The sequence below is a fragment of the Gigantopelta aegis genome, chromosome 14, assembly GCF_016097555.1.
Source record: "Gigantopelta aegis isolate Gae_Host chromosome 14, Gae_host_genome, whole genome shotgun sequence".
Classification (NCBI taxonomy): domain Eukaryota; kingdom Metazoa; phylum Mollusca; class Gastropoda; order Neomphalida; family Peltospiridae; genus Gigantopelta; species Gigantopelta aegis.
This window is the reverse complement of record NC_054712.1, coordinates 29,322,688-29,350,286: the sequence shown is the minus strand read 5'-3', so window position 1 is coordinate 29,350,286 and position 27,599 is coordinate 29,322,688. Positions and strand designations below refer to the sequence as shown.

The following is a 27,599-nucleotide window of genomic DNA, read 5'->3' as shown; positions in this document are numbered from 1 at the left end:
AGAATTGCATATATAGTGGCACTTAAAACAAAGGTGAACATTAGTAAATATTGGAAGGTCTCAAATAGTACTAAAGCCTTCAATTTTTTCCCAAATATTTATTCCAGTCATTTACATGAGGTTAAAACACGAGTCGCACCAGTACATGATATAATTATTAGATTTCAAGTAAACTTTCATATAAATATATGTAAACGGTACGAATCATGTCTTGTTTCTGTAAACAAAACAAGATAAATAATAACACAATGGTTTGTAAAAGTCCTAATAAAAAACTTTTATGGTTTCTGTCAGTCTAGGTTACAAAAGAAGGATTAAATACGAGAATCAAGAAGATAATAAGTAGAAAAAAATAATAAATAAACAAATAAGTAAATTTAAAGAATATAGAAATAATAATTTAAAAAAACTAATAATAATTTTTAAAATAAATAAATTTTTAAAAATAATAAAAAATAATAAAGCCCTCCGTTAGTTAATGCACTCTCTGAACTAATGCACAGCAACTCTCAAATAATTTAGCACTATTTGAGGTTGAACTATTCGAGGCTTTTCAATACCACGTGAAACAACAATAACACATTTGTGCAATGTCTTTTCTTTAATTTTCCATCAACATTTCATTGAAAACGTAGTGCCGTCGCTCCGCTCAGTTCCAGGTGAAAGTCGCGGTGTTGCGCAGATTTGCATTCGTCATGGGATGTCAAAGGTGTTGTCGATGTCTTGGAGTCCTCCATACGTGTGGTTTTCCTCTGGACGATGCTGTCCACGTTAGATGCTATCTTTGCTGAAGTTCTCTGTTAGGACAAAGAAAAACCATCATCGATACACTATCTTTGCTGAAGTTCTCTGTTAGGACAACGAAACACCATCATCGATGCACTTGTGGTTTTACATTTTTATATTATGTACACAATATAACTACACACAGAAAATGAACACAAAGTGGCCTCTTTAGATAAATGGCTTCTTAATACAGGTTGCATGTATAAATTATGATTTGGAACAACATAAAGGTGGCCCCTTAATCCAGGTGACTGCTTTATAGTGTGTGTCCAACTAAAGTAGGTAATGGTTTTCAAATGACGAAACATTTGAGAACTTGAAATAATAAAAACATTTAAACCACTTATCCGAGGTGAATAAATCATCGCATCTGCCTCAATAAAAGTCATTAACTGTATATATAGTTTTAATCATGCCATTAAGTATTGTTACCTTGTAAGCCTGAATAACCACGGACCCGTTCTATCGGCTATATGCTGCTCAACAATGTTGGACTGATACAGCCTAGTCGCGGTAGTAGCCAGGAGGGAGTGGTTGATGTAGTACATGTAGCTAGTGAAGCCCGCAGTCTTGCACCGAGTCGGCTAATGGTCGAACATAAAATGGATGAATACAAACAGAAACATCTTCGTATCACCAGTCCGATGTCAAAAATCGAAGTGATCTTAGGTGGAAAGAATAACATTTTCCAATCTTAGGCCTATAACATAAAATAAAATACTGTCTTAGGACTAGTAGTTTCGGTGTGAAATGGTTCTGCAGTAAGGCACCATGGGTGAGTAAAAATGGTTTTCACTGTCTTCCTCTTCTAGCAGTACACGACCTCCCTTGCTCGGTCAACATGTTCCCGATCGCTGGTCTAACAATACCAGGTAACTGAATAATTCCCATATTCGAATGATGTAGTATCTTCAACTAGATTGGTGTGATACGTCGATTCACGCAATACGTACTCAGGAACTATTAATATGGAATTGTAGCATAAGTTGCTATAATATCGATAAAAGCCACTTGATTTGACCATCAACAATGTGTTTAGTTTCAGTTAACTTCATTTGGTTTGTAAATTATTGTCCCCAGAAAGAGACAATGGCAATGGAATGGTTGAAGTATATATACCTTTATTACTAATATTCTTACAAGCACCTGATGTGGAGTGGACAGTGAAAGAATTTGAAAGATAGGACACACACACTAACACACACACACACACACACACACACACACACACACACACATATATATATATATATATATATATATATATATATATATATATATATATATATATATATACACACACACACACACACAGTAACTATATAATTACTCAGTCATATACTAGTACTCTTATAGGCAAGTATCCATAGACATAAACATATACATAAATACTTTCATTTAACTACAAATATTTTATTTAGCAATGATGAGATTCATAGTTGCCTACTGTCTATAGTGTTTACAATATATTTATAAATATTTAGCAATGTAAATAGAAGATCGGATGTGTAGTTTCCAAAACGAAGAGATAAATGTATTTATTATTAATATAATTGTATGCAGATATCAATGGAAACAGTGTAGCAATAGTGGGCGGACAAAGACAACAGGGATCAATGCAAAGACGTATGTCACATTTAATATTTACTCAGTGATTTACGGGCATTCATGTTGAGTTAATGTATGTGGACATGCGTGGACTCCTTTTTTCCTTTGTATAATATAAGTGATACCGTGAACAAAAGGTAGTTAATTATTAACAGCAGCGTAGGGAGATGGCCGTTGTAGCACACTGTAATGGACTGTTATACGTTATAGTTTTTCTTTTTAGCAGATGTCTATGTAAGTACTATTTAGGTATCACATGTTTACTACCTTGTCAGAGTCTCCATAGTAAAACTTTTTTTATGAAAAACATATCCATATGTATAAAAAATCAAGATACATTTGTAAATAAATATTTTTATTCAAATGCTATCAGTTGTATATATCTTACAATTAAAGGGACATTCCTGAGTTTGCTGCATTGTTAGATGTTTCCGACTAATAAAATATTTCTACGATTAAACTTACACATTAAATATATTTTCTTGTTTAGAATATCAGTGTCTGTATATTCAATGTATTTCTGGTCGTCTTAATATGTGTAAGAAGCCCAAACTGGATTTTGTCTTCAAATAATTTTCAGGAAATAAAATGAAATTTAACCTAGTATAAATATTAGAACGATCAGAAACATGTTTAATATAAAGCCACTAATTTGTTTTACGCAGAAAAATATATTTGATATGTAATTACAATCGTTAAAAAGTATCTGTTAGTCGATAACATCTTAAACATTGCAGCAAACTCAGGAATGTCCCTTTAAAGGTTCTCACAGTTATAATAATAACTGTATAACTGTATAAACAAGTGTTGTTGTAATTGAACATTTATATACATATTTATGAATATACGGACATTTACAGTAAGTTTATTTTAATAAATAAATGTCTTTATAGCTCAACCTACGTTCACATTTACAGCGGTTCCAGGATGCTCTCTTAGTACATACCTTCACTGTTAACTTATATATGGTTAACGAGTTTCCTCTCAGGCCTAGACCATGCTAACAGCCGTTTATTAAAACTATTTTAGTGTCGTTAACCCGGCATTATTTTCGTTTGCTCAGAACGTTGTGTGCCTTAAATTCTATATTTTTATTTCTGTTTTGAAATACAACCATATATACATTTACTATATTGCAAATAATAATAGTTCTATATTGTACAGCAATATATTCAAATATATATATATATTTGTTTTTAAAACACACTAATTTAATTATTCAGAATAGAGACCAAGTATATAAAATGATTAGCTTTTAAAACTGATACAAAATCTCAAAAGATATATCCAGAGTGATTATATTGTTCTGATAAAAGACACCATTTTTGCATGTTTTTTAAACAAGTTTCTCAGTAATAAATATTATTTTACAAAGGCTGACAGTTGTGTACACAAAGGTACGTTGTTAAGACAATTTACAGTGATTGACTGATTGCTTGACTGATTGAAACATGGTATTGCTTTTTCAAAGAACAAATGGGTCACGCACAAGTTACACAACGTAGGCCTACTAAGTCTTCTCCATAATATATACATGTTACGACAGTAATATATTGTTGCAATTTAAATATGAACATAAATAAATATTACTGAAAAAGAGAAAGAAAAAAAGAATAAAGCAAACAGGGGAAAAAACGCAATAGCGTTTTCTGTGTTCGATAATTAGACAGCAGGTTTGCTAAAGAAAACACAAACAAAGCATCGCAATGATTACGTAATGGCTACAAAAAATAATAACAATAAACTAAATAAATAGTAATAATTAAAAATCCATACTTTATTTACTAATTTAGGGAAACGTTTTGTTTCATTATATACTTATGTACATGGGGTTGTTTCTTTATTGTCTTATTCGTTTAGAACACTTTTACCATTTAAAACCAGTTGTAAATCTTTTGGCTGAAATCTTTGCAATGAATTCCAGAGAGTTCGTCTTTGTCTTTCATATAAAATGCATTCACAGTAAGAAAAAATTATAATTGTTTTCGAAAGTATATCCACAACTACACGAGTAATCGATGCTAAGACTCGATATAAGTCTGCTTTTAAATCACTACACCTGTGGCTTAGTTTGGTATGCAATACATGTTCTCTTCTATTACCAAATGAATAGTAATGGCACAACGCATGGTACATCGGGTTTTATTGCTTTTTAAATGAAGATATGTTTTGACAATTTCGAATTTCAGCCCGTAGATTGTTCCAAAGTTTTATTGTCGAATGGATAAATGAAGATTGAAGTAAATTAGTTCTAGCAGGGGGTAAAGAAATATCATTCCGATTTCTTAGCATGCAAGGGGATCTTGGTCCAACTGTTTATGGTATACTGTGTATTATAAAATCAGGAGCCATACCTTTAATTAGTTTTAAATATAATCCGGTTTTGTAATACAAAGACTTTCTAGATGCAAATTTAAGCAAACCCATGATTAATCTGGCGGCTTCTAATTGAATTTTCAATATTGTCTTCCTCGACTAAACCGGCCTCGGTGGCGTCGTGGCAGGCCATCGGTCTACAGGCTGGTAGGTACTGGGTTCGGATCCCAGTCGAGGCATTTAATCCAGATACCGACTCCAAACCCTGAGTGAGTGCTCCGCAAGGCTCAATGGGTAGGTGTAAACCACTTGCACCGACCAGTGATCCATAACTGGTTCAACAAAGGCCATGGTTTGTGCTATCCTGCCTGTGGGAAGCGCAAATAAAAGATCCCTTGCTGCCTGTCGTAAAAGAGTAGCCTATGTGGCGACAGCGGGTTTCCTTTAAAAAAACACCTGTGTGGTCCTTAACCATATGGCTGACGCCATATAACCGTAAATAAAATGTGTTGAGTGCGTCGTTAAATAAAACACTTCTTTCTTTCTTTCTTTCCTGACTAAAGAACACCCATCCCTTACTTCCGATTCATATTCTAATAGCAAGCGGATAAAAGTTATATATGCATGTTCAATAATGTTTGTCGATTTACTAAATATTTGTATTTCCTAAGTATAGAAATCATTAACGAAGCCGATTTACAAATATTATTAATATGTATTGTCCATTTGCATTTGCTTAAAACGTTAAACCTAAATGTTTATGAGTTTCTGTTGTGTTTAATGTTGTGGTACCAAATACAAGGTTAGGTTTTGGCTGTATGATTGTTTTTGTAAAGTGTACAATGCTAGTTTTATCTGATTAGAAGATATAAAACATTTTAGGGACATTTCGTGAAGCTTTAACAAGTTTGAGTTAATGTTGTTTTCAATGGAATAGATGAAGATGAAGATGTTATGTTGGTATCGTCAGCAAATGGTCTCGTTACACAGTCTAGGTTATCTGCAATATCATTAATATAAATTTAAAATAATAATGGTCCTAATACTAAGACTTGAGGCACGCCGGCCATTAAAGTGCCTGAATTTGATAGAGTACCATTTAAGACAACTCGTTGCTTCCTGTTTGATTGTGACGGAACATGCTCTTAATTTCTTTTCGCCTGTGGCGATATTAATTGTTTTAGAGGGCCGTGTGCAGTTCCAATACACACCCAGGCCAGGTGCGGAGGCCATGTGGCCAGTAGTTACGTAATACCTCCGCGAGTACGGTTTTTACGACCGTGATTTTGGTGACTAGGCGTCATCAAGTCTGGCCATCTAAGGAAAATTGCCGTTTTGGTCTCTGTGGAAATATCACTTGTAGGTATTCGGTACCGCGATGTGCCCCCAGGCGATATTCGGATTTTTTAAATTAAATAACTATGGTTTTAGGGATATCAGGGAGAAACATATTGGACGGCTCCGGGGAACGTTAGTCCGACTGGACTGGTAAATATTTTATTTCTGCTCTGTTGTATAACCTTGATGTGATTGATGTGACTTTAAATATTTTAATACTGTATTATACCAATATTATTTAGACAGTGTTTCCGGTAAACTGACGAAGTAAATTGTAGGCTTCACTGTCTAATATATATAAAGCTTAACCAGTCATCCTAGAGGACCTAGGTAAACTGTAGGTTATTGTCTTTATTGTGATAGGTACCAGTATTAATTCTGTATTACAAGGTTACTGAATGAGTAGTTAAGGGTTAATTAAAAATTAACCAGTTAGGAATAGAGATGTAATTCCTTTAGTAATTAAGTTCTCCTGGCAGCGTTTCTCAAATATCACACGTGTGGGTGTTGTGTCACGGTGAAGTGATTAGAATATTGTGTAAACTAGACACCTAGAGATTAACTAATTAAGTGATCAGTTCTGGGTTGTTATTATTTGTTGTTGTTAATTAACTACTGCGGCAGTACATTTGTCAGCGTAGTATTATTACAGATTCCAAAGAGTATTGTGTTTTGTTGTGTTTTCTAGTGAACTAACGTGCTATATTACTTATACCTTATATAAGATCTTATCTCTGATATACCTAGATGAGCCACTCGGGTTTTGAACTGCCCGATACAGAGAAATCTAATAGATATACAGTTAGGAGAGATATTTGGATAATCGTGTTTTATTCAGTTACGGGTATTATAGGATCCCCGTGACAGGAGTGAAAATTGGGGCGCTCGTCAGGGATCTGAAACGGGATTTGCATATTTAAAAAATATTGTTGGTAAATGGGGGCTTTATAAATTATTTTTACAAATTAACTAGAAGTAGCAACGTTGTTCACTAGAAAATTAATTAATAATAAGTGCGTCATACCTAAACATGGATAAGAATTTGCTGGATAGACATACGCTCAGTGTAGTGGAGATTAAGCGAGCACGTAAGGCCGAGTTAGTTGAAATCGCAAGTGAGCGGGAAATTGATTTAACATAGCTAAAACCTTAGGTGATATAAAGACAATTATTATCCAGGACGTTTTTGGTGATAGGCCTGTTATGGAAGACAGTAAGATTGTTCCAGAGATAGAGATAAATGACTTGAGTATGGAACAACAGTTAGCTTTTAAAAAGCTTGAGTATGAAAGAGAAGAACGTGCATTAGATAGAGAGAGAGAGAGAGAGAGAGAGAGAGAGAGAGAGAGAGAGAGAGAGAGAGAGAGAGAGAGAGAGAGAGAGAGAGAGAGAGAGAGAGAGAGAAAAGAGAGAGAGAGAGAGAGAAAGAGAAGAGAGGGATAGAGAAAAAGAAGAGAGAGAAGAGAGGGATAGAGAAAAAGAAGAAAGAGAGAAAGAAAGAGAAGAGAGGGATAGAGAAAAGGAAGATAGAGATAGAGGAGAGAGAGTTAGAGAGAGAGAGAGAGAGAGAGAGAGAGAGAGAGAGAGAGAGAGAGAGAGAGATAGAGAGAGGGATAGAGAGAGAGAGAGAAAGAGAAGAGAGGGATAGAGAAGATAGAGATAGAGAATTCCAGTTAGAAAAATTAAAAGTGGAACATGAGTTAAAGTTGAATACTGAAGAAGTTAGACGTGAGGCAGGAAATGGTTTTAACATGTCGGAGGCTTATAGATCAGTGCCTGTATTTGATGACCAGGAGGTAGACATGTTCTTCCAACTTTTTGAACGTGCCGCTAAGCAGCTAAATTGGCCGCAGTCTAAGTGGACATTGTTAGCCGTGTCTAAGTTTAAGGGGAAGGCTAGTGTAGCTTATAATTCAATGAGTGATGAGCGAGCAAGTCAGTACGACCTAGTTAAGGCTGCAGTGTTGAGGGCTTATGAATTACGACCTGAGGATTATCGTTTACGGTATAGCGAGTTGAGAAAAACGCAGGGTCAGTCTTATAGTGAGTTTGTGGCTAAGAAGGCAGGGATGTTTGATAAATGGGTGGTGTCTCATCAGGTAGAGTCATATACCGAGTTACGGGAGTTGTTGATCTTACAGGACATTAAAAATGGATTACCAGTTAGCTTACGTTATCATTTAGAGGATCGTGATGTCAAAAAGATAGAGGAGGCAGGCATAGTGGCAGATGATTACGTGTTAATACACAAAGCTCAGGCAGTACAGGGTAGCTCTATACAACAGGGTGATAAGAAGAAATTTCAGCCAGGTTTTTCCCGGGAAAGTAACTATCGGGGAGAGTCATCTAGTTGGTCAGCTAGTCAGGCAAGGAATGCACCTGGTGGGCAAAGTAAGGATAAACCTGCATTATCAGCCAATGCACGAACTTTTCGTCCACATTGCAGTTACTGTAAAAAGGATAACCATCTTGTCGGGGACTGTTTTAAAAGGAAACGCGATAATGCGCAAGTGGTCGGTTTAGTGAGGTCAGCTCCGCTAGCGAGAGAGTTAATGGTTAGTCCCATGGCAGAGAAAGTAAACCCGTATGTGTCCACTGGTATGGTTTGTGATGTGAAACAAGAATTGAGTCCTAAGGCAATATCAATCTATCGACATACCGGGTGTAGTCAGTCACTGATCACGTCGGAGTGTTTAGCTGGTATTGAGAATTCACATACAGGACGTAGTTTGGCTTTAACCTCAGTTACTGGAGAAAATATGGTTGTCCGGTTACATAACGTTTTCTTGTGTTCGAAGTTTGTGACGGGACCAGTCATTATGGGTGTTGTAAAGGACTTGCCTGTTGAAAACATAGGAGTTTTGTTGGGTAATGATTTGACTAGTCAGTGTTGTCAGCCGAAATGTGACCAATTGTTAATTAGAGACAGCCCTTTACCCATAGAAGAGTGTGAGGTTGATGAGACTAGATATCCTGCGTGTGTAATGACTAGGGCTATGGCCAGAAGGGTAACACGAGACCCAGAGGATATTTGTGATTTGTCTGATACGTGTGTGAGCCATGAAATTGGAGTGGATGAGGTTATCAGTAAAATGGTAGATAAGTCAACTGAGGAATTAAATGTGGTGGAACCTGTTGATCTCCCGCAGAGGGGAAATGAACCAGTTGTGGTTGATAGAGGGTACTTACCTTGTAATAGACAAGAGTTAGTTCTAGAGCAGGGGGCTGATCCAAATTTGTTGGCAGTTCGCACTACTTTGTTAGCTGAAGGTGAGATGGAGGATCAGATGTCAGGTTATTATATGGACAAGGAAGTATTAATGAATAAGAGAGTTAGAGATAGCAAGGCTAGGAAGCAACTGAGCCATGCTCAGAGCAAAATAAAATCAGTGTTTGATAGGAAGGCTAGGAGTTGGGAATTTAAACCAGGGGATAAGGTGCTACTATACCTTCCCATTAAACGGGGTTCTGTGCAGAACAGGTATTTCGGGCCCTATGTTATGGGCAAACGGGTTAATAAGACAGGGTATGTGATAAACACTCCTGATAGGGTTAGGAAAAGTAGGTATTGTCACATCAATTTGCTAAAAGGTTATTTTGACAGATTGCCGATAGTTCCAGAGTTACCAGTCCAAATTGAGAGTCACTCAATTTTCTGTGATGACGTCAAGACTGCAGAGATCAAATTAACCAACAGCCAGATTCTAGCAGACTTGAGCCCCCAGCGAGCAAAGCTGACTACATTGATACAAGACAATGTTTCCATTTGTCAGGACCTTCCAACAGTTACCAATACCTTAATCCAGGATGTGCGCTTGGAACCCAACGCTACACCGATTCGACAGCATGCCTATCGGAGAAAACCTGGAAAACGTGCGACACTGAAAAAGAAGGAAACGAAGTTCCAGTGGTCAGATGAATGCGAGAAGTCATTCAACCGTCTCAAGCAGATGCGCTCCTCGTTTCCCGTGATGGCAGCACCAGACTACCGAATGCCTTTCAAGCTGACTGTGGATGCCAGTGGCGTGGGAGCTGGAGCTGTGCTGTTCCAGGAAGATGAAAATGGACTGGACCATCCTGTAAGTTTCTTCTCCAAAAAGTTTGACAAACACCAGGTGAACTATTCCACTATAGAGAAGGAAGCTTTGGCCATGGTACAAGCTCTGAAGCATTTTCAGATCTACATGAAATCGGCAGTGCATCAAGTGGTGGTCTTTACTGATCATAATCCGCTTACCTTCATTCACAGAGTGAAAGCCACCAACCAGAGAGTTTTGAGGTGGAGTCTTCTTCTGCAGGAATTCCCAATTACCATTGAACATATCAAGGGCACATCCAATGTAATTGCTGATGCTCTGTCCCGAAGTTGAACGTTATTATAATGTGTTGACATTCTTGATTTCTGTTTTTGTTTTTATATATATTATTGTATACCAGAGACTCAGAGACTCAGTGTGATTACTGGTAGTCACCTTATTACTATGTGTTATAAATGCCCGGATGCGTCGGTTAACGCACATTTTGTTTTAATGTAGTATATTTCCCTATTCCTAGAGTAGAGGAAATATCCTTTTTGAGGTAGGGGTGTGTGACGGGAAATTCTCTTAATTTCTTTTCGCCTGTGGCGATATTAATTGTTTTAGAGGGCCGTGTGCAGTTCCAATACACACCCAGACCAGGTGCGGAGGCCATGTGGCCAGTAGTTACGTAATACCTCCGCCAGTGCAGTTTTTACGACCGTGATTTTGGCGACTAGGCGTCAGCAAGTCAGGCCATCTAAGGAAAATTGCCGTTTTGGTCTCTGTGGAAATATCACTTGTAGGTATTCGGTACCGCGATGTGCCCCCAGGCGATATTCGGATTTTTATAATAAATAGCTAGGGTTTTAGAGATATCAGGAAGAAACATATTGGACGGCTCCGGGGAACGTTAGTCCGACTGGACTGGTAAATATTTTATTTCTGCTCTGTTGTATAACCTTGATGTGATTGATGTGACTTTAAATATTTTAATACTGTATTATACCAATATTATTTAGACAGTGTTTCCGGTAAACTGACGAAGTAAATTGTAGGCTTCACTGTCTAATATATATAAAGCTTAACCAGTCATCCTAGAGGGCCTAGGTAAACTGTAGGTTATTGTCTTTATTGTGATAGGTACCAGTATTAATTCTGTATTACAAGGTTACTGAATGAGTAGTTAAGGGTTAATTAAAAATTAACCAGTTAGGTATAGAGTTGTAATTCCTTTAGTAATTAAGTTCCCCTGGCAGCGTTTCTCAATTATCACACGCGTGGGTGTTGTGTCACGGTGAAGTGATTAGAATATTGTGTAAACTAGACACCTAGAGATTAACTAATTAAGTGATCAGTTCTGGGTTGTTATTATTTGTTGTTGTTAATTAACTACTGCGGCAGTACATTTGTCAGCGTAGTATTATTACAGATTCCAAAGTGTATTGTGTTTTGTTGTGTTTTCTAGTGAACTAACGTGCTATATTAATTATACCTTATATAAGATCTTATCTCTGATATACCTAGACAAGCCATTCGGGTTTTGAATTGCCCGATACAGAGAGATCTAATAGATATACAGTTAGGAGAGATATTTGGATAATTGTGTTTTATTCAGTTACGGTTATTATAGGATCCCCGTGACATTGATATATAATCTTTAATCCCATTTAGTGCATTTCCTGTTACGCCAGTTTACAAGTTTATGGATTAATCCTCTGTGCAACACTCTATTCACAAATTTGGGAGTATAGTTCTAATAATTGATGAACAGCACCGTGGTTGACAAGGAGGGAATTCTTTATTTGTACCATCTACTGAAGCAATAGAAAGAAAATATTTATTTAATGTTTCAGCTTTTTCGAAATCACTGAATGAATGCAACCGATAAATATGTATTTGGGTCGTTTAATGGGGAAATTATCGCCTGACTATTGTGTTTATTTACAATGTATTTTAAATATTGCCAATATGTATTTTTACTTTCTGAACACAATTCTGTTAATTTACTGTCTATCGTATTTGCAAATTCTTCTTTAGCTGATTTGTTTTTTCATTTTATTTACTTTGTTCCTTTACTTTTTTATATTTTCTTTCATAGGTGGGTCTTTTCGACCGCAAAGCCTTTTTCCGTAATCTATCTCTGATTCGTAGTTCTTTTCTGAGTTTACTTTTAAACCATGGTTTGTCATTTGGTCAAATAGTAATGATCTGATTAGGTATGCATGTGTTAAAGGGACATTCCTGAGTTTGCTGCATATTAAGATGTTTCCGACTAATAAAATATTTCTACGATTAAGCTTACATATTAAATATATTTTCTTGTTTAGAATATCAGTGTCTGTATATTCAATGTGTTTCTGGTCGTCTTAATATTTGTAAGAAGCCCAAACTGGATTTTGTCTTCAAATAATTTCGTACGTACGAAAAAATCTTTTTTTTTAGGAAATATAATGAAATTTAACCTAGTACAAATATTAGAATGATCAGAAACACGTTTAATATACAGCGACTAATATTTTATGCAGAAAAATATATTGGTATGTAATTTCAGTCGTTAAAAAGTCCCTGTTAGTCGATAACATCTTAAACATTGCAGTAAACTCAGGAATGTCCATTTAATATGCTATTTAATTATCGGTTAAAAATGTTTGCAAACGATATCAACGTTTTCTGCATAATTTATTATTTCTTACCATGGTTCTTTCAGTATTACATTTTTGAGTTTTGTAAAATCACCTTTATCGTACAACCAAACTTTCTTTTCGAATGTTTTGTTATTGCATACAGTATTATTTAATATAACGTACGTAGCTTTATGGTCGCTAATATTCTCCCAGAATGACCGGCCTCGGTGGCGTCGTGGTTAGGCCATCGGTCTACAGGCTGGTAGGTACTGGGTTCGGATCCCAGTCGAGGCATGGTATTTTTAATCCAGATACCGACTCCAAACCCTGAGTGAGTGGGTAGGTGTAAACCACTTGCACCGACCAGTGATCCATAACTGGTTCAACAAAGGACATGGTTTGTGCTATCCTGCCTGTGGGAAGCGCAAATAAAAGATCCCTTGCTGCCTGTCGTAAAAGAGTAGCCTATGAGGCGACAGCGGGTTTCCTCTAAAAACAGTGTCAGAATGACCATATGTTTGACGTCCAATAGCCGATGTGCTCTAGTGGCGTCGTTAAATAAAACAAACTTTACTCTTTTTTTATTCTCCCTAAATTGAATTACCACACTTTCGATGGTTTCACATGTTTTCGAAATAAGAATAGGATCGATTAATGTAGCACTATTGCTACCGCTGTTGGTACGACTGTTTGTAGAATGAATGTTAAACATTAAACAACAACCCTGTTTGTTCTAGTTATGACTCACGTGTAAGCACCATATATTTTTTTTTTTTTTTCTATATATACCATCGCCCCTCACCCTTAAAACGAATGACACAAATTGGGGGTCAAACATATATGTTTCAAGCACAAGGCTATTTGACACAGTGGTACTAGATGAAATAAAATTGCATACATTTTTTGCCCAGATGAAACTAATTTCTTTTTTTCACAACCAACACACTCACACTTATCACCAACCACAGGACTTGTGGTGTTAACTTCTTTATCAAACGTTAGGTGAACCTCGGACTTTGACCCATCCGAAAGTTATTTGGTTAGTACTAGCTGTTAACTCTTAGACCTGAAATATCCATAAAGAAATCCAGCACATGAAGGATCCATGGGAAACATTTGCGGGAACCATAAACATATAACTGTGTGTCGTCTACAAACTGTCCAGTAATTCTACACATCCGCCGATGTTAATTCCATTAATATTTGCATTATTACAGACTATAAATCCAAGAAATTATACGCAAATAATATGAACATGTGGAGATAGAAGATCACCCTGTTGGTAACCTCTTCATGTTATAAGGTTCCAAGAGATGCCCGTTTTGTAAAATAAATGGAATAGCATTGTTATAAAAAGTAGCTAACAATTTAGTATAAAGCGACTAAACCCTAAATACTCTGAAGTGCTTTAATGAAATGTTGTGTCTTCGCTATAGAGTAATCTCTGACTGAGAGACCGATCATAACCGTACAAATGTCCATCTGGCTTTCGAACGGCAGAGTACTTGGGATATCTGCTATACAGGACGATGTCAAGTTATTTGTTTCAACGTGAATCTAAAATGATTTGAACAAACTACCTCGAAGCTGGGATCGCATCCAGTTATCGGCTCTCACGCACAGCGAGTTTTAACTACTCTATAGATAGTTGTAAGGCCATTACACTGACTTCTCTCCCACTAACCACTTGCTACTAATAGACAGCTTGATCCTTAATTTGATATAAGCTGAAACATAAGTTAAAATAAAATGAAATGTTGTGAACTTCTGTTTCAGCGCAAGCACAGACAATCGATGACGTTGAACGTCTACATATCGATATTTTCAGCAGCTACAACAGACTGATTCGACCGGTCCGGAACATGACGAAAACTCTTCAGGTTCATATAGGACTTTTTCTCTCGAGTGTGGATGAACTGGTGAGTTGTTGGGCACACATTATCTCAGATATATTTTAGTTTCGAAAAGAAAGATATTGCATCTTAACACACCAGCACATTATAAATACACAGTCGCACAGACGTTGACCTGTTGAAGGGACCAAATAATACTACATTGTTGTAACATCTCATTTGTTATCGGTAAGTCGATGCATTATTGAATTATGTATACATAGCTATACATCAGACGAGAGGCCAAACAAAAGAAAACGAAAACACAGGTAACACACAAAAACCATTTTAAAAACCCACATGTATTTTATATATTTTTCATTTAATATCTTACATTTTTTGTGCAATCAAAGTATGTGATATTTTTCAGATCACATACTTTAAGAATTTGATAACTGCAAATTAGATGCAAATTAATCGAGGTCACGGCACCATGTTTATTGACATTTAAGCAAACGTACTAGGGTGGCACTCCATAATTGGCGTATGCATTCATATTCGTCAAACAAAAATATTCCAATAGCAATTTTAAACTGAAAGCTGTCCAGCGTTAAACACTAGTTTATTTTGATGTAGGTACATCCAAAATGGCGTCATTCGAGTTTGACGTCATTTCCATTCAAAAAGACACCGCGCCACATATTCTTACGTCATTTGAATAGCTAGTAATGGCGGACTGGAATTAAAGTTGCTTGCGCAGTTTACAAAAACATGTTGTATGACGCTTGAGATTATATGATAAAGAGATTATTAACCTCATCTGTTTCGATAGCATATATTTGGAATACAATAATGCATTATGCTCGCCAGAGGTAATAATGCACGCGCGCGCGCACGCTCACACATACACACACACACACACACACACACACACACACACACACACACACACACACACACACACATATATATATATATATATATATATATATATATATATATATATATATATATATATATATAGCTGGCATATCCAGTGTAATCAAAGTATGAGATATTTTAGATTATAAATAGCATTTCAATAGTAAAATTACACTGAAAGCTGTCAAGCTTTCAGAAAACAAAACTCGTTAAGCACTAGTTTATTTTCATGTAGGTATATCCAAAATGACGTAATTCAAGTTTGACGTCATTTCCCTTCAAAGAGACACTGTGTCACATATTACTAAGTCATTTGAATATCGGTAATGGCTGACGGGAACTAAAGTTGCGTATACAGTTTACAAAAACGGGCTGTACTGAGCTTGAGATTATATCATGAAGATATTATTACCCTCGTGTGTCTCGGTATCGTCAATATCGTATATTAGGAATACAAATAATACAATTTAATGTAATCTATGTAACAATAACCAAAACCATTAGTTTTAAAACTAAACAATGCTGAAACTGAAAAAGGCTAAATTGTAACTTCAATTGTGAAAATATGATTTCTATTAATTTTGCAGAACGTCAAAGATCAAGTGCTACGAACTAAAGGCTGGTTGAGTTTAGTAAGTACACATAGAGGTTATCATATTTGTTTCAAGGAAAGGAAAGGGGTCAGCACTTTTAAGCGAAATTACTTAATATTTGTATTGTTATATCGTGGGTATTTTAGAGCGATACCCATAGGATACCACAAAAGCACATTTCTTTCACTTTGGCCTGTAATAGAATAATTCACTTTGACCATTGAAAAAATTATTTTAATTAACCATTTATAAAGTGTTTTGATTTGACCAAAGTTGATATGATAAAATATTCTACTTTGACCTTAGATGAAATATTTTACTTTATTAATGAAACGTTTTAAATTGTTTGTAGAACTGGACTGACGAATTGCTATCATGGAACAGAAGCGAGTACAATGGACTTGTATCCATACAAGTACCCGAAACAAAAGTCTGGTTACCAGACTTCATGCTCCTCAACCAGTAAGTAAATGAGAGAGGCCAGCAGCAAACACAAGGAATGGCCATTGAGTGTGTATATTTGGGCTTAACAATAACGACCCCCTGATAGACCCTTTCATCATCACCGAGTTGGAACACAGGTCTTGTGACATTTGCGGTGTTCAAAGTATTAAGGGATGGTACAATGTATCTGCCTACCCATTGCATTAGCTGTTTGTACAAACGACAGCAACCCCATTAGGATGCCCTATCAACAATCGTTCGAGTAGAATGTTACTCAAGCAAAGTTACCCAGTAATCTGTAAACTTATTATCGAGCTAGATGACGATGACGATGTGTATGATCAATACCACTCTTAAATCACTGACTTACTAAGGTGTATATTTGAGTATTTGATTTACTTTTTTCTGCTAAATATTTAAGCAACAGGGCCCGTGTTTATAAAAGGTTAAGAGTCTAGACCCAATCTTTAATGTCGTTATGACGTTGCCATGTCGTTAAAGTCAATGTCTAGCAACACATCCTGATGGATAGCCTTATGGATATCTCATGGTGGACGTCAACACGGGGACAGCGCTATAGTCCGAAGGTTCAATGGTCTGAAGGTTCAAGCGTTCAAAGGTTCAGCAGTCCGAAGGTTCACTGGTCTGAAACACTGTACTCCGTGAACATAGGCCAATGTTGTACTACGTCTAATATGTGTATGGTATAAATGGGGCGTTATATGGTATCGTATTTTATCCTCAGCATTGCTTCAGGTGAATTCGTACCATTGCTTAGTTTAAGATGACGGTACATGTAACTGTTAGAATAGTCCAATGTCAAACATATTTAAAACTGAATTTTCAGTCGGCGTCGTAATTTCCCTAACTGGTACACGTTGAACATTAACAAGTCTCAACAGACAACACTGCCTCAGGGATCATGGGCGTATTCTGCCACAAAAGCAGTACAAATGTACGACTTATGAATTACATGTCTGGCTTGAAAACAAAACAAAGAATTGTACAGAATATGCATATACTTTCAAGAAACCGAATACTTCTCTGTTGTGGGCAGAACTCTCGTGAAGTCAGCGGTTGTGCCCAGGATAGACGTACTTGAACAAAATGACCCATACACACACTGTAGGTGCTTATAATATTACTAAACTTATACTGTTCGATATCAGTATGATAGGTTATTTAGTGCAGACGTCTCATTTGTGGAGGTCAAACGTACTGAAAAAGTGGCGTACACTCGAAGATAGGGTAGCTCGCCTAAAGTCTTACAATAATGGGCGGCGTACGTTAGAAGACTATTGGATATCAGTTACATATGCTGTTCGATCATATGTTTGAAGCTTGTGGTGAAGTCTCTTTGTGCTAAACACATTATTAACTGTTGAAGAGTGTGAATCGTGCAGGACGTTTTGTGTGTTGTAGTCCTTGTTAAAGGTGCTACATCCGGGTGTCATGTTATAACATCGATTAATAAATCAAAATGCAGGCATAACTGCACTTTTTCGTCTTGCGAATTTAGTAGTTTTTTGACGATATTCCTTGATTAGTATTCGACATTATAACATATAAACCGGATATAGGAGCTTTAACTGTTGGATTTCAATAAAGTTATTTTAATTAAAAACCGACATTTCTTTTTTTATATTAATTTATCCGGGTGGGCTTATGTTTTCAAATTACCACTCTTAAAAGGGTAATTATTTTTGTTATATTATTTATCACCAAGTGTTTAAATCGTGACACTGTTGAATGTTCTTGGATACACAGAGTGAATGATCGTTACATACCTTTCAGCTTCCGAGTTACTTCAAACTGTACCCAAATGTGCCAATATTGGCGTTGTCTGTGGAGGGGGGAGGGGGACTATGCTCCTCCTAAGCACACCTCTTTTTTTCCAACCACATTGTTTATGTTTGTCCTCGCCCTATTAATTTGGTTACCATAGTTTGACGCCCAATAGCCGATGTATTTTTTCGTGCTTGGGTGTCGTTAAACATTTATACATTCATTATTAACTTGGGGCCGGGTCGTAGCTCAGTGGTATAGCGCTCGCCTGATACACGATCGATCCCAGTTGGTGGGCTATGTTTTTTTCCAGCCAGTGCTCCACAACTGGTGTAACAAAGGCCGTGGTATATCATATACTGCCTGTGGGATGGTGCATATAAAACATGCCTTGCTGCTAATCGAAAAGAATAGCCCATGAAGTAGCGGCAACGGGTTTCCTTTCTCAATATTGGTGTGGCCCTTAACCATATGTCCGACGCCATATAACCGTAAATAAAATGTGTTGAGTGCGTCGTTAAATGAAATATTTCCTTCCTTCCCTATTAACAGTCTCAAAATGTGGTGGACCCTTCATGACATTATGTACCCCCACCAATATAAAATCCTGGCTACGCCAATGGGAGCGAACGTGAGGTAATTGTAAACGAAATGCAATGGTGTCTAACTGACACGAGATTTGAAGACACGAGTGTAGAATTATTTTTCTTACATATTTTTATCTTTAAAATACAGGTTTAAGAGAAATTAAAACGTATTTTGAACCAAGTTATATACGGCGCTAGCATTTACGTAATATACACTGTTTACTTGTACGTCATCAGAAAATAGAAATCGACGTGTGTAGCCTTAATCTCTGGTTGGTTTAGACTGTTATTTAAGAAGCCAATCAGATGTCTGTAAATTGATATCCAACATGTTTGTCATGTGATAACATATAACTTACGCTGTAGCCTAAAACGTTTTACACAGAGCTGAGGTACGCTTAGTGATTACTGTAGAGCATTTACATTTGTTTAGTACATTTGACACTGTTGTTTTGCTATTCTTCGTGATTATAGTTCTATAAACCTTAGGACTATAGAGCTGTCGTCATGTTTCAAAATTCGACTCAATGGCTTAGAGATGGAACATTGCGTGTCTGATATCACACATGGATACAGGGCCTGGCACATCTTACATTGGGAAAGACTTGACCACAGACGGAAATGGGTTACGCCACTTGCTACTTAGATCAAAGTCATAAAAACCTATAAGTACCAAACACTTACACTAGTTGAATACTTGTGATATCCAAGGGGCCATGTGAACTTTATACAGCCTGATCCAAATTGCTTCAATATATTGTTCTATAGATACACATTACGCTTCAAATCGGACTTGAAATTGAATATGTAAATGTATACTTGGTTTCTGTTCTTAATGACTTTAAATGCGTTGGAATGGGTCTAATTTCTAATCGGGCAATAACTTACCACAGATAGATAAATCTGGAAATCAACAAGCGTCTTGTAAGTTCGATCGTATTATTCAAAATACTGACCTATGTACAGGGCTGTCAGCCTTCACGACTACAATTAATATTAAAGAGACATTCCCGAGTTTGCTGCATTATAAGGCGTTTCCGACTAATCAAATATTTCTACGATTAAACTTACATATTACATATATTTTTTTTTTTTAGAATATCAGTGTCTGTTTATTCAATGTGTTTCTGGTCGTCTTAATATTTGTAAGAAGCCCAAAATGGATTTTGTCTTTAAATAATTAAGTACGTTTAGGAATAAAAATAAAAATTAACCTAGTACAAATATTAGAACGATCAGAAACACGTTTAATATACAGCCACTAATATTCTAAACAAGAAAATATATTTAATATGTAAGTTTAATCGTAGAAACATTATATTAGTCGATAATATCTTAAAACATTGCAGCAAACTCAGGAATGTCTCTTTAACAACAAGGGTTATTACATTATGAAGCCTGCCAGTCTGAAAGATTCGTTGTTATGACCATGAATTATCCACAAAACCGTGTAGATGATTTGGACGGTGCGGTCGCGAACAAGCTTCATTATGTCCAGACAGTCCTGAGATAGTTGCAGTCCTCCTACAGGCGGTACAGGAAGGATGGAGGCGTCTTTTGCCGTGCCCGTATCGGCCATATGTATTTGACGCATTCATGTATTTTAAAGAAGGACCCTCCTCCTCAGTGTGAACATTGTCAGTGTACACTGACTGCGCCACATTTTGGTGCAGTGTAATCATCTGAAGCCGACGAGAAATGATATATTTTGAAACAGAAATGTTTGGTAATCTTCAACATTTCACCCAGAATTAATTTTAAAGTTGATTACTATACAAAATGTAAAATATATTTACATTGATAGTTGTATTGTATTGTACTTTTTTACACAGCCCTTTACACTGTGGGTTTACACAATTGTATAAATAATATTTCCATATACTTACTTTTTATGACACCCAATAGCAGGTACCGGCCTTGGTGGCGTCGTGGTAGGCCATCGGTCTACAGGCTGGTAGGTACTGGGTTCGGATCCCAGTCGAGGCATGGGATTTTTTAATCCAGATACCGACTCCAAACCCTGAGTGAGTGCTCCGCAAGGCTCAATGGGTAGGTGTAAACCACTTGCACCGACCAGTGATCCATAACTGGTTCAACAAAGGCCATGGTTTGTGCTATCCTGTCTGTGGGAAGCGCAAATAAAAGATCCCTTGCTGCTAATCGGAAGAGTAGCCCATGTAGTGGCGACAGCGGGTTTCCTCTCAAAATCTGTGTCGTCCTTAACCATATGTCTGACGCCATATAACCGTAAATAAAATGTGTTGAGTGCGTCGTTAAATAAAACATTTCTTTCTTTCTTTCTTTCCCAATAGCAGGTGTGTATTGTTGTGCCGGGGTGTCGTTAAACATCCATTTATTCATTCAATCATTGCATATTTCAGTATACATTTAATTTTGTTTGCTTAAATTAAAAATTAACCCACAAAAATCAGACTTAAATAATAATCGTCATAATAATGATGATGTCTGATGATAAACATGACAGTAAATATAATGATTTACAAATAATGATGATGTCTGATGATAAACATGACAGTAAATATAATGATTTACAAATAATGATGATGATGTCTGATGATAAACATGACAGTAAATATAATAATTTACAAATAATGATGATGTCTGATGATAAACATGACAGTAAATATAATGATTTACAAATAATGATGATGATGTCTGATGATAAACATGACAGTAAATATAATGATTTACAAATAATGATGATGATGTCTGATGATAAACATGACAGTAAATATAATGATTTACAAATAATGATGATGATGTCTGGTGATAAACATGACAGTAAATATAATGATTTACAAATAATGATGATGTCTGATGATAAACATGACAGTAAATATAATGATTTACAAATAATGATGATGATGTCTGATGATAAACATGATAGTAAATATAATAATTTACAAATAATGATGTCTGATGATAAACATGACAGTAAATATAATGATTTACAAATAATGATGATGATGTCTGATGATAAACATGACAGTAAATATAATAATTTACAAATAATGATGATGTCTGATGATAAATATGACAGTAAATATAATAATTTAATAATAATGATGATGATGTCTGATGATAAACATGACAGTAAATATAATGATTTACAAATGATGATGATGTCTGATGATAAACATGACAGTAAATATAATAATTTGCAGATATAACCGGAAAATGAGGTTTGGTTCCAAGGACACCGACATTATCATCAAGCACACAGGAGAAGTCATATGGGAGCCAATCTTGGAGTCCTCTACGTCTTGCCAGGTAAACATCCGGTTCTACCCATTCGACAAACAAACATGCACCTTTGAAATCTTATCGTGGATGACCAAGAAACAGTTTCTAATGGCGCATGCCACACAGCCAAGCATTAATCTAGAATATCTTACACCCAGTGCAGAATTCGAAATGGAGGACTCATCGGTGGAAAAAACCCTCAGCGATGATCTTGGAGGTTTATTGTTTTCTCTGACACTGCGAAGAAAGACGACATTCTATTGGCTGACGATTGTACTTCCATTAATAGCGTTTCCGTTTCTGTGCCCTGTCAGTTTTCTAATACCGGCATGCAGCGGAGAGAAGATAACACTTTCTGTGACAGTTCTGCTGTCGTTCCTCGTGTTCACTGGGCTGATCAACGATTCTTTGCCGAAACTGTCCAACACCATTTCATACTGTGGTAAGTTCCACGCTTCAGATTAAAGGTACATTCTCAAAGTTGCAACCGCCAATACACTTTATCATACATGTGAGTTTTTTACTCCAAAATACGCTTGAAGAAATCTGTACTATACAGACAAAACGTCGTTTTATATTATTTTAACTTTATTTTGATTCTGAAAGTGGGTGATTGTTTTAAGACAAATATCACTAGTTTCCATGTATTTTTCATAAATAACTACAAATAAATTCATTCCACATATAAGCCATGCGTTACTAACCATATTTTGCATGTAACAAGAAAATATTCATTGCGTAACCAATAAACAACAGCTAGTTCTTTGTCAATATGTTAACCCTTATGTTGTATGCATTCATATGTATAAACTAGTAGTAATTTTGGATATACGTTGTTTTGGTTTCCATACTATTTACAAAATATTTATATTTCACATTATGCAATGTTCAGTTTGACCATTTACCTTTATCTTAAACCATTACCACGACTGCTATTCTGTCTGTCGGATGGTGCGTATAAAATCTTCCTTGTTACTAATGGAAACATGTAGTGGGTTTCTTCTCCAAGACTATATGTCATAATTACCAAATGTTTGACATCCAATAGCCGATGATTAATGAATCAATGTGCTCTAGTGGCACAAAAACCTAAAACAGATACACTAAGTGGGGGTTTGTTGGAGAAGTGATGTAGGAGACTAAATTACCTGGAACACAGCATGGAACATGAAAGACACACACACACACACACACACACACCAAAAAAAAGAAGAAATAAACAACAGACCAAAAAATGCAACACATATTAACGCAACACATATTAACACCACATATATAACAACACACTGATAAAAAAAACGCACCTCAAACACGCACGCACGCACACACACACACACACGCACAAAACAAACAAGAAAAGAAAACAAAAACCTTACCAAATACCATGCCATAACCGAGGCTGAAAAACGGAAACGTAGTGTCTGATCTTGTGGTAGTTAGGGGCACAGTTTAATAATCTATATCTCATCTGATTTCATCTGCATATTTTATCATTTCAGTTCTGTACACATCACTACAGACACTGTCCAGTCTATTGACAGTTGTTATTAATGGCATCATTATATACATAGATGCTATGCCTCCATCTTCACCAATGCCGCGTTGTCTTAGATATTTTGAAGAAGCGCAGACAGAATCTAAATCTAACGCACCGAATGGAGAAAATGGCCGAAACGTCAGATCGTCTGCTTGTGATGTGAAAGAAGACAAGACCAAGTACCAGGACTATAAGAACATAGCAAGAAGAATAGATCGCTTCTGCTTCTCTTTGGGTTTAGGGTTTTCTGTTACTAGTTTATTCGTATTTGGTATGTTAATATTTTTCACTTAAATGTTGTATCGTATTGTGTTTTTGCTCATTGCTTCTCTGAATAAAATGTTTTGGTGGTGAAAGACGTACAGTTAGTGTAGATTAGACACAACAAGACAAGACAAAACAGGGTAAGATAAGGCAAGTATGTCATAGGACTTGAGGCTGGTAGGTACTGGGTTCGTATCCCAATCATGTTCAGATCTGTGAAGTACATATTTTATAGTGTTAGGAAACTAGGTAATTCTTGTCTATATCAGAGACTGGTAACTTACAAGATAACACATTTTCTTAATATTTATAAGAGTACTCACTTCTTTCTTTCAGCATATAGAAATAGATCAATAAAAATATCGCCAATGTCTATATTACATAAGTCACACACATGTTCCCCCTTCGTCTCTTTCTCTCTCTCTCTCTCTCTCGTTACCTCTTCCCCTCTCTCTTCATTCAACAGACTGAAAGATCAAATTTGAATGACAAAACCGTATTCCGTGATTCCAATCGTATCTATGCATAAGACAGAGTATGTTTTAGGCATACCCGTGATTGCACAGGCGATCCTCTATCATTACTTAGTTTATTGTCGTACAGGGAAATTACACGAGAAAGGTTGCTGACAATTATGACTTGAAAGACCATACTACCTAGACTTCCTGTTTTTAACAGAATAGACTGACTTTACGATTTTATTTTTCATCAACATTACCTAATTAATTGATTGCTGAGGTGATCTACTATCAGGCGAACGCTTTATCACTGGGCTACGTCCCGCCCCTAAAATAATATATAGTCTTCAAAAAAGTAAGGGAACTCTAATAAGAATTTACAATTGCCAAAATTGTAAGGTATATTAGCTGTGGGGAATAGATATATGATAATAGTGAATTAATTGGGCAAACATTACAACCGGTAGTTAGGTATTACAGTAGGTTTTATGACCACCAAATATCTTGAAGGATGATTGGGGTCAGAAGTGATATTTAAAGTTGACGGTTTTTTATCAGTAAATCGCAAATTCAAACAATAAAAATGACTAAAAACAAAACAATAACAACTGTATTATCAACAGAATGAAACCGATTGACAGAACTAATGTTCCACAGTGATTAATGGAGCTTCCTGGAAATTGTAAAAATCGAGAATGACACCCGACGCACGTGTACGGGGCAACTGCGTGATGTACGTGTAAACTATGGAATGTGTTTCGGTGTGTTGATAAACAGACCTGAACGTTCTTTACTAGGATGTCTGTGGTCAAACGTATGTTCGGTCTAATAGTTGACATTAACATTAATATTTCGCCAGAGGTAATAACGAGCGCGCGCGCACACACACACACACACACACACACACACACACACACACACACGTGTGTGTGTGTGTGTGTGTGTGTGTGTGTCTGCCTGTGTGTGTGTCTGCCTGTGTGTGTGTGTGTGTGTGTGTGTGTGTGTGTGTGTGTGTGTGTGTGTGTGACCGGGTGCATTAAGCACCCTCAAGTTCGATCTCAATTGTATTCTTTAATCCATGATGATAACATATATACTGAACAAAATAAGAAACTTTCGCTAACTTTGCTTGAACATAACTTGATGAAAACAAACCGGGGGAATAATTGTTATATATGCGTTTAAAGAGTGTTCCATGATGCATCGTTTGGTGGAAAAAATCATGGCCATAGGTTAACAGAAACTGGGAGAAATTTTGACCAAGTGTGGTAGGGCTTAAAAAAAACTCCACCCACTTAATAACGGGTATGATCACCTCTTGAATTGACCACTGCAGTGCATCGCAGGCGCGTAGAATTGACTAAAGTGTTGATTTCTGCCTGTGGAATATTGTTCCATTCCTGAATGAGCGCTTGACGAAGTTCGTTGACGTTAGCAGGTGGGTTGGGACGACGCCTCAATCGTCTGTCCAGACTATCCCAGACATGCTCGATGGGGTTGAGATCAGGACTTTTAGCGGGCCAGTCATCAATGAAATCAATGTTATTTGTCCTAAGAAAATTTACAGTGTCTCTAGCTGTATGAGAGGTGGCATTATCATGCTGAAAAATCGAGATGTTGGCGTTGTTATGGAACAGAGGAATGACGTGATGAGCGAGAATGTCATCGCGGTAACGTTGAGCATTTAAATTGCCATCAATGACGACTAGTGGTGAACGATAACCATGGGCAATGGCTTCCCAGACCATGACAAAACCCCCACCCCCGAAACGATCTCGTTCAAGAACACAACAGCCTGCATAACGTTCATTTCTCCTACGGTAGACGCGCACCCTGCCATCACCACGTTGTAGATTTCGTATCGCTCGACTAGAACTCCCAACATGCCTTGCAACGTCTTCTGTCGACATGCCAGCATCAAGCATGCCAATCGCCCGTTCGCGTAAATTATTGGGTATTCTTGGCATACTAAAAATGATACAATGTAAAAAAACGTTAATTTTTTTACAAATTTTTAAGCGTTTTCGTTCACTTGACAACAATGTCAGTAAGACAAGTAAAACACATTGACCGAATACTACACGGGACATGTCGAACCATGCATGCACGTGCAAATTGAATTTCACGTTGTCGACGATTAACAGTGCAAAAATAATCGATAAAATTCATGAATCCTGATAATACAGCTCAAGACTAATACTACCTATATAATTTCATTACACAATGAATTCTTTAACACAACAAATACTATATGTACAAATCGGAAGTTTCTTTTTTTGTTCAGTATAGATAATGTATATGATATGGAGAGTTGGCCCCAAACGTCTTTCTCTCTTGCCAGATAATCTCTCTCTCTCTCTCTCTCTCTCTCTCTCTCTCTCTCTCTCTCTCTCTCTCTCTCTCTCTCTCTCTCTCTCTCTCTCTCTCTCGCTCTCTCTCTCTCTCTCTCTTCAGTCACACTGATAACATCACACACACACCTGACCAATACTGGCAGACCATTACTGTCCTGGGTTCCTTAAGATAGCCCAGTGACAGTGTTTACCATATATTAATGTCCCAAGTGTCTTGAGGGAATTAAGTCTAAATAAAGAGAAATAAGCCTTGGACGCCTTAGTGGTGTTTATGCATGTTTAGTATAATAACATGTTATGCTCGATGCTTTAGTTGAATCCCTTACCAACTCCCCTGCTTTACGTTTACGTCCTCGAAAACATTCATATTATTAAACATGATAACATCCATGGACCTATTTTGTAAAACAAATATAATTGCTACTTTAAACTACAAATTTATGAAAACTACTTATGTCGTATTGTAAAAGTACATATCATGTCAGGCACTGCCATGATCATAGAAATCTGCTGTTTGAAACTAAATTACAAACCAGCTAGACTTGTTACTGTTTTAACATGTTATACTCATCTTGTTTGGAATCCCACATTATTAGGTATCTCTGTGACCTAAAGCACTACTTACCTCAAGCACTACTTAGCTCTCAATTGCCTGTTGCATTAATGTAGCACTAAGACAGATCAAAACTTTCTCATCTATGACCTGCTCGTTAGTGGTTGCTGGCAGGTTATATGGGTTTCGATTTGTACCTTTTGTTGTACGCTGAGACCGTCTCATCGTGCCTCTGGTACATTTTGTGTATCTTGTGTATCAGCTGGTGGTGCTACATCGTTTACCAAAAGTTGATGTGGATCATCATCCTCACTAG

General features: G+C 36.6%; 1 protein-coding gene across 1 annotated transcript; it reads left to right on the top strand.

Moving 5' to 3' along the window:
- Positions 1-1,557: 1,557 nt before the first annotated feature.
- Positions 1,558-27,599, top strand: LOC121389174 (acetylcholine receptor subunit alpha-like 2). The gene is made up of 7 exons (XM_041520780.1): positions 1,558-1,561; positions 14,468-14,610; positions 16,032-16,076; positions 16,390-16,499; positions 22,039-22,559; positions 23,617-23,918; positions 27,546-27,599. Exons 1-7 carry the CDS (start codon positions 1,558-1,560, stop codon positions 27,597-27,599), a joined length of 1,179 nt encoding a protein of 392 aa, XP_041376714.1.

What these genes read in the sequence shown, in the direction of transcription:
- LOC121389174 (XM_041520780.1), top strand. An exon ending in CTAAAGGCTGGTTGAGTTTA is followed by an intron (nt 16,077 to 16,389) that starts GTAAGTACACAT and finishes AATTGTTTGTAG; the next exon opens with AACTGGACTGACGAATTGCT. An exon ending in GACTTCATGCTCCTCAACCA is followed by an intron (nt 16,500 to 22,038) that starts GTAAGTAAATGA and finishes AATAATTTGCAG; the next exon opens with ATATAACCGGAAAATGAGGT.